The 14,909-nt window shown below is 34.8% G+C and overlaps 3 protein-coding genes across 4 annotated transcripts; 2 read left to right on the top strand and 1 right to left on the bottom strand.

Moving 5' to 3' along the window:
* Positions 1–2,537: 2,537 nt before the first annotated feature.
* Positions 2,538–3,841, top strand: LOC130726150 (NDR1/HIN1-like protein 6). The gene has a single exon (XM_057577380.1). It carries the CDS (start codon positions 2,682–2,684, stop codon positions 3,432–3,434), a length of 753 nt encoding a protein of 250 aa, XP_057433363.1. The 5' UTR covers positions 2,538–2,681; the 3' UTR covers positions 3,435–3,841.
* Positions 3,842–5,654: 1,813 nt separating this feature from the next.
* Positions 5,655–8,317, top strand: LOC130723357 (protein ROOT PRIMORDIUM DEFECTIVE 1). Of its 2 annotated transcripts, XM_057574363.1 has the most exons (3): positions 5,655–6,447; positions 6,635–6,773; positions 6,846–8,317. In XM_057574363.1, exons 1-3 carry the CDS (start codon positions 6,068–6,070, stop codon positions 7,503–7,505), a joined length of 1,179 nt encoding a protein of 392 aa, XP_057430346.1. In that variant the 5' UTR covers positions 5,655–6,067; the 3' UTR covers positions 7,506–8,317. The 2 variants fall into 2 exon arrangements, with proteins under 2 accessions (XP_057430346.1, XP_057430345.1); XM_057574362.1 differs by having other exon boundaries at positions 6,635–8,317.
* Positions 8,318–10,258: 1,941 nt separating this feature from the next.
* Positions 10,259–11,446, bottom strand: LOC130723358 (uncharacterized). Its single transcript, XM_057574364.1, has 2 exons — positions 10,667–11,446; positions 10,259–10,579 (listed from the first exon to the last, which is right to left on the bottom strand). The coding sequence occupies exons 1-2, from the start codon at positions 10,899–10,901 to the stop codon at positions 10,326–10,328; spliced, it is 489 nt and encodes a 162-aa protein (XP_057430347.1). The 5' UTR covers positions 10,902–11,446; the 3' UTR covers positions 10,259–10,325.
* Between the last annotated feature and the right edge of the window lie 3,463 nt (positions 11,447–14,909).

Consider the following 14,909-nt stretch of genomic DNA (forward strand, 5'->3'; position numbering starts at 1 on the left):
TCATATGCAAGGCCGGGATTGGAAATAACACCTTTGGGGTGAGACTCACTCATAAATAACACCTTTGTTTCCATTCTCTGTTTGTTTTTGTGATGCTCTGTTTGGTCTTCTTGGTGGTGAGCTTTAGGCTTTTAATTTATGTACTCTTTTTCCTTCACTAAATTTTTTCCAATGAGATTTTCCTAGTAAGGTTTTAATGAGACATACTTCTAAAAGTCTAGCTTCCAAGAGGGTCAACAAGTGCATTTGAGTTGTAATTTTATGTGTTGTTTTTTAGCTTTCCTTGCTACTTTCTCCTTGTATTAGGTTGAAGTACCCCTTCTACTTCTTATCAATATATTGTTTGGCTTATCAAAAAAAAAAAAAGAAACCAACTCATGTTACTCCCACAATAGATTAAAAATATTTTGTATTATTTTTTGGATAAGTAAAAAAATACTATGAAATAACTCATACCATTATTAAATAAAAGGATATCTACGCACAATGGGTAACTCAGTTGGCACCGTTGAATGAGTGTGCTGGAAGGGTTGAATTTCCGCACAATACATCCGAGCGGAGGAATAAAGAGTCTTAACTGTGATTAAATCCCGAATTTGAAATAGTCAACGTCGGTTGGTGAAACGATACCGAATGATTTATAAAAAATATATTTTCTATCACTCATATACATAAAAGGGGTATTTATACATTAAATTTTAAGGCAATTTCTCTAGTACCCCTCTAAAAATAAAAATGAAGAACTCGATACCTTTTGTTTTAATTTGTCATATTTTCTTGATTATAAACTTTTTAAATTTACAATATAGTCTTCTGTATTCTAAAAAGTGAACTAAGAGATAGGTACATACTCTTTCCTTTTAAATAGGTATACTCGAGCAACGCCCTAAATTTGATTATATTTACTTCAATATATAGCCTTTTTCATATTAATTTATTTGGTTTTTTACTTTTGTGTTTTCCGAGGGAAATAGGCCAATGATATAATATGTAAATAAAAATTAGTATAAACACTTTTTACGTTAAAAAAAGTATAAACACTTTTCATCATAGAAATTTTTTCAAAACCTTTGTATTTTTCATTCAAACAATTTCATTTGAATCGGGTAAAATTACTATGAGATACAAAACTCTCTCTACAATATGCTAGAATTTTATGGCTTGTTTGGTGGTCACAACAGGATAAAATATGACAGAATAGTAATCATATTTTGTTGTTATTTGTTGTTTGTTGCGCCAGCAAGATAGGATAGTACTATCTTGTCTCCTATTCTATCTTGTTCATCATGTGTAAAAGTTATGCTGAAGGAGGAGTTATGATAGAACTAATCATAATAGGATAGGGATACCAGTTATATATTTTCTTTCAGTATCCTAACTCCAAATTAATTTATTTTAATATTATATAATTTATAAAAATATTAATTAATAAATATAAAAATATTAATTTAACTAAAATAAAAAATTATTAAAATTATTAATTAAAAAACAATGTATTAAACTGACGCATCAAATACGTCAGACATATTCCCCGTGCAACGCACGGGTAAAAAAACACTAGTAAATAGTAAAATAGACTACTCACTTACAAATATTGATTTATTAATAGTAATAGACTAATTTAATATTTTCATCTCCTATTATTTAAAAATTATTTATCTACTTATATAATAATTTAAATATAAAGTACTTTTGAAAGAATAATATTTTTAATTTAGTTAGTTTTTATTGTTTATCATGTGTCACATCTAAGTGAAAATCAACTGGTTACAAATATTAATTTTTAATAGTAATGGACTAATTTTCTATTTTCATCTCGTATTATTTAAAATTATTTATCTACTTATATAATAATTTATATTTTAAATAGAAAGTACTTTTGAAATAATAATATTCTTAATTTAGTTAACTTCTATTGTTAATTATTAGAGTTTAATGGATATGCACGGTTAGTGTAAAACAGTTTTACACTGACAACCAATCACAACATGCCATATAAGTGAAATAATATCTTTCATCTTAAATTTTAATTAAAACAAGAATATATTTATTGATGTGGCGGAATTCAATTGGGCGACTGAAAGTTTACACTGACAGTGTATACCCATTAAATTCTAATTATTACGTGTCACAACTAAGTGAAAACCAATTGGTTAACTGCATAATTTTATTTAAAATATAAACTATCTTCAAAACAACAAAATAAGCTAATTAATAAAATAAAATTAATTATATTATCTTATTTTATTGCTATTCTGTTCACATATCATATCTATCGTATGATGTCTTGATGACCAAACTCGTCCTTAATTACTAGCTAAAAGTACTTAAATGCAAAGTTAGAAAGTTAGTTGGAAAGAACATTCTATGTTGCACTATAGCATTACGCAACCTTGAATACTTGGCACATGCGATTGATGATAAGACAGTTTATCAAACAAAATAAATTACATCCTGATGGTGACTCTTTCAAGTTTTAACCATTAAAGTCAAACATTGAAAACTTGATGCCATCTTATATATTCCACATAACCTGCTCCAAGACTAGTTCATGTTCCCACCCACTTTCTTGCTATACATAGCAGAGAAACACACAACAATAGAATTGAGGAATATCAATTAAGCATTTTGCAGTGATCACACATTCCACACATACTTTTTGTGCTTTTCTGATACCAAAAATGGCAGATCATCAGAGAATTCATCCAGCTCATGATGTGGAATCACCAAACACACCAACAGCTCCATTGGTGCCAGAAAATACTGCAAAATCTGATAGTGGTGATCCTACAACACCTCTTCCTCAACGCACTCATCCAGTGATGTATTCCAACCCACCAAAGAAAAGAAGAAGCTGCTGCTGCAGATTCTTCTGCTGCATTTTCAGCACTCTGCTGATTCTGATAATTGCAATTGCCATCACAGTTGGAGTACTCTACCTTGTGTTTAACCCAAAGCTACCCAAATACTCAGTGGACAAGCTGAGAGTGACCCAGTTCAATTACTCTGAGAGTAACAGCCTTTCTGTCACCTTTAATGTGGCAATCACTGCCAGAAATCCAAACAAGAAGATTGGGATATACTATGTGGGTGGAAGCCACATAAGTGCTTGGTATGAGGACACAAAACTATGTGAAGGGTCTTTGCCAAAATTCTACCAAGGTCATAAAAACACCACTGTGCTTGATCTGCCTCTGACAGGGGAAACTCAAGATGCCAGTGGTTTGCAAAGTTCACTGCAGCAACAGCTGCAACAGGTTGGGAATATTCCCCTGCATTTGAGGGTGAATCAGCCTGTGAGGATTAAGCTTGGTAAGTTGAAGCTCTTCAAAATCAAGTTCAGGGTTAGGTGCAAGCTTGTGGTGGATAGCCTTGGTGCTAATGATGATGTTAGAATTTCCAATAGTAGCTGCAAGTTCAGGCTTAGGCTGTGAATTATATTGCGATTGCTGCTGTTTCGCGGAATTAAGGACAAGTGCTGGTTGATGCCGGCCGGAGTTTGCAGTCCTGATGCCCATGTGGTGACTCCAAAATCCATTATGTTGCTGTTGCAATTGCATTTGGGGACCATGATCTGAATCCATATGACTTCTTTTGTGCATATATTTGTTAGTATTGATTAGTAGAGTATATGCCATTTTTATGCTACCATTTGTTTTTATTCTTTTATGTTTTTTGTCTGATTGAGATTTTTCATAAGTGATGGGGAGGATTAGATGTGGGCTTTTCCTCTCCATCTACACTTCTAGATACAGTTTCTGTACTTTGATTCTATTTCTTCAGCCTCTTTCTTGCTCAGCATATAATATTATATATCATATCATATATGTTCAATACCAAATTTTGTTAGCTTATTCTGCACTTCCTAACACAAACACAACAGACAGCAATTTATAGACAGTATATATCTTGTTTGTTCTTGTCCTATAGTTGGAATCTGGTTTTGATGAGTATGATTTTTTTTTTTGGTTCATGTGAATCACACACAATTTCTAATAGGAAAATATTATAAATATATGGCTTAAATAACCTTTTGGTCCTTGAAATTGTAAAGGGAATCAAATCTGGTCCTTGTAAAATTTTCGCATTAAATTGGGTCCCTAAAATTGTTTTTTAATCTAATTAACTCCTTTTGCTCAATTTTGACCGGTCAACAGTCCAGTGGCAAGCCTAGTCAGCTAAGGACGGCCACGTGGATTTTTTCACATCAATTTTAGTCCCTTAAAAAAATATTTTAATCAATTTTAGTTTCTGTTCTTCCACCTTCATGTTCTTCCACTTTCACCTTCTTCCTCTTTCTCCATAACTCAAATCACATAAATTCAAAAGGAAGAACAAGGTGAATGTGATAAACATATAGTTTTTTTTAGGGTTTTGAATTTCTAGGTTTAAGGATTTGAGTTATGGAGGAAGAGGAAGAAGGTGGAAGAGGAAGGTGGAAGAACAAGGACTAAAATTGATTAAAATATTTTTTAAGGGACTAAAATTGATGTGAAAAAAGTGCATGTGGCCATCCTTAGCTGACTAGGCTTTCCACTGGACCGTTGACTAGTCAAAATTGAGTAAAAGGACTTAATTAGATTAAAAAAACAATTTTAGGGACCCAATTTGATGCGAAAATTTTACAGGAATCAAATTTGATTCCCTTTACAATTTCAAGGACCAAAAAATTATTTAAGCCTAAATATATTTAACTGTTGAACTTTCTTCATTGGATATGTAATCAGATAGGTTGAAATGTTGAATAACTATCATTGTAAATAGTTTCATGAGAGTTTTTTTTTTTTTGAAATGTTCATGAGAGTTATTAAAGCAACAATTGTAATCAGTTTTTATAAAACTCTAAAGGCATTTAACGATTTTTACATTAAAAAGGAATAACAATTCTTATGAGAACAAGAGTCTCGTAAATAGAGCATGTTATGTCTTTTTTTATATAAAAAAAAATTGTTTAAATTTATCTTAAATTATATTATATTAGGATCTCACCCCACCACCCCCTTCCTTCCCGAACCTCCTCTCCACCACCCTCCCTCCCCTCAACCTCCTTCCCTCCGCCACAACCATCACTAGATTTTCTCCTCCCTCCCTCACCAGTCAGCATCCCTCCATTCCTCCACCTCCTCTCAATCACCCTCTCTCCCCTCAACCTCCCCCTTCCACCAAATGTGTTGGTGAACAATTCTCAGAGAAACAATCATCCGGTCGCCCATAAATAATACGAAAAAAAAAAGTGAAACACAAAGAAAAAGTGAGCAAAAATGTATCAAATTTGGTGATATTATTTAGAAAATGAACACATCACACAAAATTATCTATGTACACGTTTGGATACATTGTGAAAATCATGAAGAATCAAAATTACGCAATTTCTATTAGTTTTTTGGATTGTCCAATGTAATTTTACGGACATTGTAATTTTTCGTTGTACACCCTTCGATCACTATTATAAGTAAAAGTTAGTTTTTTAGATTCATTTAATAAATAATGTATATGACCATTTTAATGACCACATACATCATTTATTGAATGAATCTAAAAAGCTAACTTTTACTTATAATAGTGACCGGAGGGTGTATATCCAACCATGCACATTATATATAATTGATCAGCCATTTAAATACTTTTTAAGGTACCTTGAACTTCATTTTTGCTTTTGTAACAAAGAAAAACAAAAAAACCTATAAAAGAAGTCCCTCACATCTTATGGAAAATGGATTGAAAGGGAATTTGGCTCTTTCAGCAAAACCTGGGATGAGACACGGAAACAGTTAGATGGAATCCTAGTACATGTAAAAGAACAAAGCAACGGCTCTTGATTGGTACTAGGTGAAGATGGAATCTTGCCAAAAACCTTGATTCGCTGTGAATCCCCTCAGGGAACCATCTTCGAAATACTTGCACCATGGAATCATCAAAGCAAGTGAGTTCCTCTGCAATCAGGAAGTTCAGTACTCCAGTTCCTCTGCAAGGAGCACCATGAACTTGCGTTCCAAATCAACCTTTCTTCACTCTGAATACTCTGTTTAGGTTCTCTGAATAAACTGAGCCTCAACTGTTCGACGAAATGTCTAACCGAGTTTTCATGAAAAAGGGGCTGCTACCAGCATTGGGTGCCCACATTGTGAACTTGCTAAGCACAAGCAAACAACACTGCGGTGTTTCCATAGTGGTTCGATCGAAAACGACGTCTGCCCAGTACGTGGCTGCGAGAGCTCGAGATGCCACGTTTGAGAAGCTCATGGACAAGTACAAAAACCTTCTCAAAGTCATCGCGGTTCAAGACCTTATCCTCGCTAACCCCAAGAACCCATCAGTCTCTATTGATTTCCTCTCCAGGCTCTCCCAGAAGCTCCACCTCAACCGCGGAGCCACTGCCTTCCTCCGCAAGTATCCTCACATCTTCCACATTTACTATGAGCCCTCCAAGTTGCAACCCTATTGCAGGTTGAGTAGTTTTTATATAAACACAGTATCTGATAGGAACACGTAGTTATGAGTTGTTTTAAATTTTAGCATGAGTTTTGATGTTCTTTTAATAGGGGATGTCTTTTTATTTTATTTTAAGGTATATTGAGTTTTTAATTAGTTGTATCAATAGGCCCTGTGCTCATACAAAAAATTGCTCTTGCAGGTTGACTGATGCTGCTCTTGATGTATCGCGGAAGGAAGCGGAGGCCATTAATGCTTCTATGCCAGTTGTTGTTGACAGACTTGTTCGGATACTGTCCATGTCTGCATCCAAAATGGTTCCACTTCGAGCTATTTTCAAGGTTTGGAGAGAGCTTGGCCTACCTGATGATTTTGAGGATTCGGTTATATCTGCTAATTCTAGTGTTTTTCAGCTGTGTGATGGGCATGAACTAAATACTCATTTGTTGAAGTTGGTTGGTGATCTTCCCAGTGATGGTTTTAGAGCGACTGTTGAGGATTGGAGGCTGGTTGAGTGCTGTAAGGAGGACAGCAGTGTTGATAGGATGGAAATGCGGTTCAGTTTCAAACATGGGTATCCTCCAGGGATGAGGTTGACCAAGACTTTCAGGGCCAATGTGAAGGAATGGCAGAGTTTGCCTTATGTGGGGCCTTATGAGGTGGTGAGTGAGAAGAAGAAGTCTAAGGCTGGGATGATGGCAATGGAGAAACGAGCGGTGGCAATTGTTCATGAATTCTTGAGTTTGACAGTGGAGAAGATGGTGGAAGTTGAGAAGATCAGCCAGTTTAGGAATTGGTTTGGGATTGATTTAAATATAAGGGATCTGTTCCTGGATCACCCAGGGATCTTCTATTTGTCAACTAAGGGGAAACGCCACACTGTTTTCCTGAGGGAAGCTTATGAGCGGGGTTGTTTGATCCAACCAAATCCTGTTTATGATGCAAGGAGAAAACTACTTGATCTTGTTCTTCTTGAACGTAGGGGTCTGCCTGCTCTTAATTCCAACTTGCAGGATAGAAGCAGTAACAATGAGGAGGACAATCAGCAAACACATGACTCTTTATCATCTTGACTAAAGCATTACTGCTGCTTTGTTAAGGTGCCTTGTTTATTGCTTTTTCCGCGTCCGAGATTGGTTCATTTTCTTGTGTTGCTATTGGCACATAAGTACAAAGAAGAAAACTCCTTTGATTCTGACTTGGTCAAAAGTTCAGCATAGACCATTTTGATATATATGAAGACATCATAATTAATGAAAAGCTATCTTCTGTAGCAGAAGGACTGGATGGATGAAATCTGAGTGTAACTTAAATCCGTCATATTACATGTTTCAGCCTGTTATGAAAATATTCTGCTGCAGAAACTCTCCTGTAACTGGCTTTTCATCGCATTGAAGGATGCAAAATTATGGTTACCCCCTTACCACAGAAGCTCTACTACAGAGACCGTGGATTCAAATGCCTTGTTGCTTATTTTCCTATTCATTTTCAACATGTTGGCAACTAAATATCATATCAGGGGAGGGCATGGCAATCTAGGCTTCTCTTGAGGAGCTAGTTTGCAGATCATCTCTTGATGCTAGAGGTGTGCAGTGGGTGAACATGTATTCGGCCCTAGCGAAACCTTGTCATGATACTCTATAATGGCACAGTGGCAAGGTTTCCTACTTCAGAGGATGTTGGAGCCACTTTGCTAATATCAATTACAATGATAAACTTGTTCGTTCTGTTGCTACTATTTTAATAACTCACAAAACATATTTATTTCTTGTATTGTGGATGTATAAGTAGAGTTGATTATGTTGTGGCACACCACATTATATATCTGAAAAAAATGTAATATTGCTCTTTCCCGATAGGCAAACAAGATCATTCCTTTGTTCTATTGATTGCTATTTTATCCATTAACATCTGTGATGTGAAGCACCATGGTGAAATATTTACAATAATAATGAGCTCATGTACATGTGACCTAAGAGTGAAACATTCATTTCTTTACGGTAGAATTAACAAGTCCAAATAAACGTATCATATGATGGTAAAGTTCTTCCATTATGATCAGCCACTTATCATATTTCGCTACAAAAATTGTATATTCAGATAGTCAAATTTAAATTTTAAAAGTTGCCTCTTAGGCTGTAATCAGCTAATCTTGTATGACCTGAGCCACATTTTCTACATATTTATCTGTTGTTTTATGGTTTAGAATTAATGACCATGTCCCATTTTTTATAACTGAATGAGGATCAGGTTGAAAAAGCAGTTAACATTTGTCATCCCAGTTACTTTATCTGAATGGATCCAATTCTGTTATATCTTCTGCAGCCTTACTACCCAAGCAAATAACTGTTGAATCTCAGCTTTCATCTGCTGATGCTCATTGTGTATTGCCTCAGGTGGAAAACATGGGAACATCACAATCAAATGTGTCTGAGCTTGCTGCTTTGCCCCCATTTCCTGGAAGAGAACATTCTGCATACCAAAGAAGGTGTGATCCTCAGAGAAATCATTCATTACGGATTAATTTTGATCCCTCATCTCTTATGCTGCAAAATGACATGCAAACCCTTAGAAACATAGGGAATGTGAATGATTCACTGTCATTGCCGTTTTCTGCTTCAAACTGTGGTGTTACGTGCACTGATTTCCCCCTAAGTTCAAACACGATAACATCAAGTTGAGTGGACGAATCAGGCTTCTTGCAGTCTTCTGAAAATGTAGACCAAGCAAATACACCAACCGGAACCTTTGTCAAGGTTCACAAGTCAGTACCCTTTGGGAGGTCACTGGACATTTCTAAGTTCAGCAGCTATAATGAGCTGCGCAGTGAGCTCGCTCGTATATTTTGCCTTGAAGGCCAACTAGAGGGACCCCAAGACTCAGATCAGGCTGGCAGCTTGTATTTGTTGACAGGGAAAATGACATTCTTCTTCTTGGTGATGATCTCTGGAAGGAGTTTGTGAACAATGTGTCTTACATCAAGATACTATCTCCACTAGAAGTGCAAGAAATGAGCAGAAGCGTTGCTACTTTCTACTTCTTCCCTTGGTCACACAAACTTTCTAATGATGGCAACTCTTGTGATAATTGTGAGTCAACAAGAGTTGAGAAGTTTGATAAACGGCATGGCGCCAATAGGTTCTTTTCAGTACTTGGACTTTCTGCTTCTAAGTAATTTTAGTTGGAAAATTATGTTGGCAGAACAGAATCTTCATGACGTTTATGTATGGGTTGGTCCAGCATTTTTATACACATTAATGGTTGAGATGTAGTGATTGCAACTGAAAATGGGGAACTTCTGTGTAGCTCCATTTGTCTTGTATACTCACCAAAGTTATATCCATCATAATTAACAGAGATTGTACTGGGCCAAAAAACAAAATCAAAACATGCACTCATATATCTGCAAGTACTAATCCCTGTGCACCATGTTGGTTAAATTAGTGTAGAAAGCAATGCTATGTTTTAACCTGAAAATAACTTTATCATCATGCAAGCATTATAATATTGCAGGGTCAGCTGTTGAATACTTTATTGAAATGGCCTTTCTGGCTCTTCAATTCAAATTTGTCTTGCCAAAATGAGGGAAAAAGTAGTACTTGTTTTTTTTTTGTCTTGATATATTGTACTGCAATGTATAGATTGGGACCACAATTGCACATTTACCCCAGGGTTTTGAAAAAATTGACAGCTTTGCTTCCTGCCAAAAACAAAGGCCAATAATAGCTAGAAAGAGAATCTGAGCCATTTTGTGCTAATACCATATTTTGACAAAGCATAGGTGCTATCCTACCAACCGCATCATAATACAAGCAACACAGTTGAATTGAAACAAGATAAGAGTGCTGTTACATAATATCCACTTGCATATACATGGCTTTTACATCCAAATTTCATGAGGGAGATAATAAGGATGTCTTCAAATGTTGTAACTTTTTCAAACAGTTCTGTGCCCTCTCAAGAACCAAATCGACCCTATCTTTCCTCTTCTTCTTCCTGCTAGAGTTTTGCTCCTTTACAACAGCCTTGAGAGACTCAAGCTCAGAACTTTCATCAACCTTCCCCTGCATCACATCTCTGTCTGCTTCAAGCGCAAGTTCTGTGCCACCACAGTTACTCTTCTTCACTTGCTCCAAGCTGGTGGATTCTGCTTCAAATGAAACATTTCAACTCAAATCCATATCTGTTATCATAACAAAAAAGGGAAGAAAAGGCAAAGAGAAAGTAAAGCAACCTTCTGTATCAAGCAGAAGAGCAAGGGAAGTGTTGCAGTGATTGTTCTGAGGAAGAAGCTCAGAATCCTGGTGCTTGGAGTTCTGGAGTTCAAGGATGAAGGTCCTGAGTTCTTGCTTCAGAAACTCATATTGATTGGGATATTGGTCTTCAAGGATCTCCAACTCTTCCTTTGCTTGCTCCTCCATCATGTTATTTCTTTTCCCATTACTCCATTTGATGGTTGTTAACTCCATTGAAGCTCTCCCTTTACTGATAAAATATTGAAGACTCAAAAGAATGAAGTGACTGAAGTGGAAACAGAAGGCAGAAAAACAGGCAAATTAAACCATCATAGGGTATTGGCATGGGGTTTTTGGAAGGTGGAAAGTTATGTCGGGTTGTGCTGGGGTTTCCAAGGTTAATATTTTGTGTGTGTGTATGTATTTATTGGCCTATTTGGTGGGGAATTGAATTGTTTTTTAGTGTGAAAAAGGACTAGACATTAATTATAGGGAAGTGCTTCTGCTGAGCATTGGCATTTATGGCTACCAGAACACTACAGCACTTGCTCCTTCTTTCTTGGTTTGGCTATATTAACTTCTTCAATCCAATTTGACTCATCTAAGGTTAATAGGTTATGACAAATATTATAGGGTGTTAAGTGGAATCGTAAAAAGTGATTGTTTGAACTTTGAATTCTTGGGTTGGGTTGAGAGTTTGATTCCTATGAGCAGCAGTTTTTGGGAAATTTTAAGCATTCATCACACTCGAGTTGAAATTGTAAAATCAATTTAACACACACACAAAAACTATTAATAGTTATTACTCTGAAAAATCAATAAAACAACTTAATCAATATGACTTACTATACCTTTTAAATTGATTATCTCACTTTAGAAGTTGGAATCAACTTATTTACAAGCACTTAAAAACGCGTCCTTTCCTATCTTCACCAACGTTGGAACGCGTGTGGCATACCAGATTACCAGTAGGCCCGACAGTAAGGGCATTGAAGGTTCGTTCCCAGAGGAATGTTCCTAGACAAAATCTATATATTAATTTTGAATTTTTTAAATCATTCTTTTTTTTTTTAAAACAAATCATCCTTCATTCCTTCTTCATAGTAAAAGTATGGTTACTTTATGTATATGTTAAGACTTTTTTGACAAACTATTCCTCTTCATTTTAACATTTTAAAAACATAACTGCTAACAACATACACTTTAAGCACTCTTCTCAATAGACATTATGTTTGTTTTGAAAAATTCAACACATTTCAAGGTTTATGGTTAAATTAGTCTCTGATTTTGTAACCGAGTTTAATTTTAGTCCCTGAAAAAAAATCGTTTAGCGATGGTCAAAATTATGTTTCGTGGCTGTTTCGATGAAGGACTAAAACTAAACTAGCTTACAAAATTATAGACTAATTTGACCATTAACCTCATTTAGTCATTTTTATATAAGTGAGAAATATATATTGGTTGTGGCTATTGAAAAAATAGACTGATCATAAAGAGTGTTGTAAGTGACTCGGCGCAATAATTTCAAGAAATGCATATTTCTCAAATCATATACTCAACGAGTGTTAATCGCAATGGTTAAAATTAGTTCTTTGAATTTTTATATCAAAAGTTTGGTCCTTAGAAGCCGCATTCTTAGAAAAACATTTGATCAAAGGTCTTCACCAAACTCAGGTGAGAATTTCATGGACAATTTAGTACACTAAACAATATACTCAAGTACAACTAATACTCCCTCCGTTCCAGATTTTTTTTTATTTAAGGTCATGACACAAAGAGTAAGGTGATAATTATTGATCATACAATGTTACTAAAACAACCACATTTAATTGTACTAGTAACATGTAACATATACAACCAGTGAATTCTACATTGGATAAAGAATAATGTAGTCATAGAGAAGAGTTGTGGTTGGTTAATATGAAATGTAATAAGTGAGAGAAAATTTATTAAATGAGGGTATAGGTGGAAAACATTAGAAACCGACGCATTGCTTTTCTAAAGCAACAAACTTTTTTGAAAAATTAGAGAGTGGCTAAAATAACAATTTTTTTGGAACGAAGAGAGTATAATATAACATTAATTTTTTAAAATAATAATATAACATTAAGTAATTTTGACACATCTCAAAATAAATTCACCTAAGACTTCATTCATGTAAGTAAAAAATATTTAAAAGTCAATAGAAAATAAAAACGTAAATAAGGCCGCCAACCAATGAGACTTACAGAAAAGAAAGAGCCGAAATATATGTATTTGATGTTAGTCTTTTACTCAACTATTGCCTGGGAATTTGAAGAAAACAGAAAAAATAGGTAAGTCACAAAGATTTAATGAGGCTTAACAAACACCACGAACTATAAGGGAAAACACAACATACAAATTTGTATTCTTAAAACTCATCTAAGCAAATTAGATTATCAATAAAACTAATCTACTTCATTTTAATGACGAGTGTGCCATAATCATAAAGTTTACAAATAAACATGTTAAAGAAAAATCGTTATGACATACAAAAAACTATAAGAATATGACTAAAATCATGTCAATTGATGAAACACGTGAAATATAAAAGTTTATTCCAGTAATAGTCACATATGAGTTAATTGAAATCAATAAGGGATTCATCTCGTTGATATCTTTTTTCCTATGGGATTTCCTCTCTCCTTGGGGAAGCTCCATCTAAAGATGGCTCTTTTCTCTCTCACATCATATGTCATGTTTATGCCATTGGGGTGGTTACGTCTCATTGATAGTTTTTTCCTCTTAATGGATGGTCTCTACCCAGGGGCAAGTCCATCTGACATATATCATTTTCTATCTCACATCACATGTCATGGCATACCATTAGGGGTGACTACAATTCTTATGTAGCTTTCTCCTCCTAAGGGTTATATTTTCCGCTGAACGGTTCCATCAAACATAGAACCCTTTCCTCTCTAAAATGTATATTATAATATTATCTCATTGGAGTCTGCTGTATCTCTTCTATATCCCTCCGTATGTGCTCGTGGCTCAATCTAATGGATAACCATTTTCATTCAAAATAAAAGAGTTACGCGCACCTAGACTGTTACCCCTGTTAACAATTGAAAGTTCCTCGTATGGATTCCTCCAAAATCATGTTTTCAAACCATATCAATTCGTATCAAAAGCATCCAATAATAATCTCTTAATACTCACCATGTTATTCAACATAAAACTTTCAATCTTATATTATTCCAAAATCAACAATTGCAATCTCATATGATGTAAATTCACAACTTTAAAAACTTGAGAATGATAGTCGTAAGCATTAAAAACATTTTCCCCAATTTAATCCAATATGCAACTTATAATTATGACAAAATAGTTTATAACATATCATGATAATCATAAACCACTCGCAACTATGAAAATCGACAAAGTTCCTCTCTCAACAACTTCAAAACAATCAAATGAATAAGTGATCGAAAAATCTAAGCACTGATAATGTTTCAGACTTTTAGAAGTTTTATCTAAAGTTGTACACCAACCATAAAATTCACAAATATAAGCTTGGAGCCGTAAAAGTAAATTTTCCCAAAACGAACATACACTTAGTACCCAATCATCAAAATTAATAAGTTGAGACTTGAGAGTATACCTCAATGAGCTTAAAGGAGGGACATCCAAAAGATGAGGGGTCGTTTCCTTCCTTAGGGCACAAACCCTAATTCCCAAAAATTATCCCTAAAGCTACTGTGATGGAAAAGGATGAAGCTCTAAAAATTTCCACAAGAGCGCGAGCTTTGGTGAGATTGTTGGTCATGTGAGTGAGAAAAAATGGGTGAGAAGTAGGAGGAGGAGCTTCTTTGGGAAGGGAGAGAATAAGGAAGAGGACCGCGGATTAGGAATGAAACATAAAGGAAATGGCTTAAGGTTTTATTTTAAGTGTTTATGTATTATTTTGTATATTTATGATTATTATTGTCATTATTATTATTGTTGTTGTCGTCGTTGTTATTACCACTGTAGTGAAACATTGTGCTTCAGATTTCTTGTCATTGCTTTCATAATCATGTCAAGTAGAATGTAATTTTAACATGTGAAGTATGTGTATTTTGGTGTTTTTAGGAATTGATGTTTAACAATCTTGGAAAGAAGGTTGAGGATCACCAAAATTGTAAATGTCAAAATAGTCCAAGATATCCACTATAGTTTGATTTAATGTAACGACAAGTAAAATATAGTCTAAATGATGCCTAACCAATTCATTTTTAT

The sequence above is a fragment of the Lotus japonicus genome, chromosome 6 (genome assembly GCF_012489685.1).
Source record: "Lotus japonicus ecotype B-129 chromosome 6, LjGifu_v1.2".
NCBI lineage: Eukaryota > Viridiplantae > Streptophyta > Magnoliopsida > Fabales > Fabaceae > Lotus > Lotus japonicus.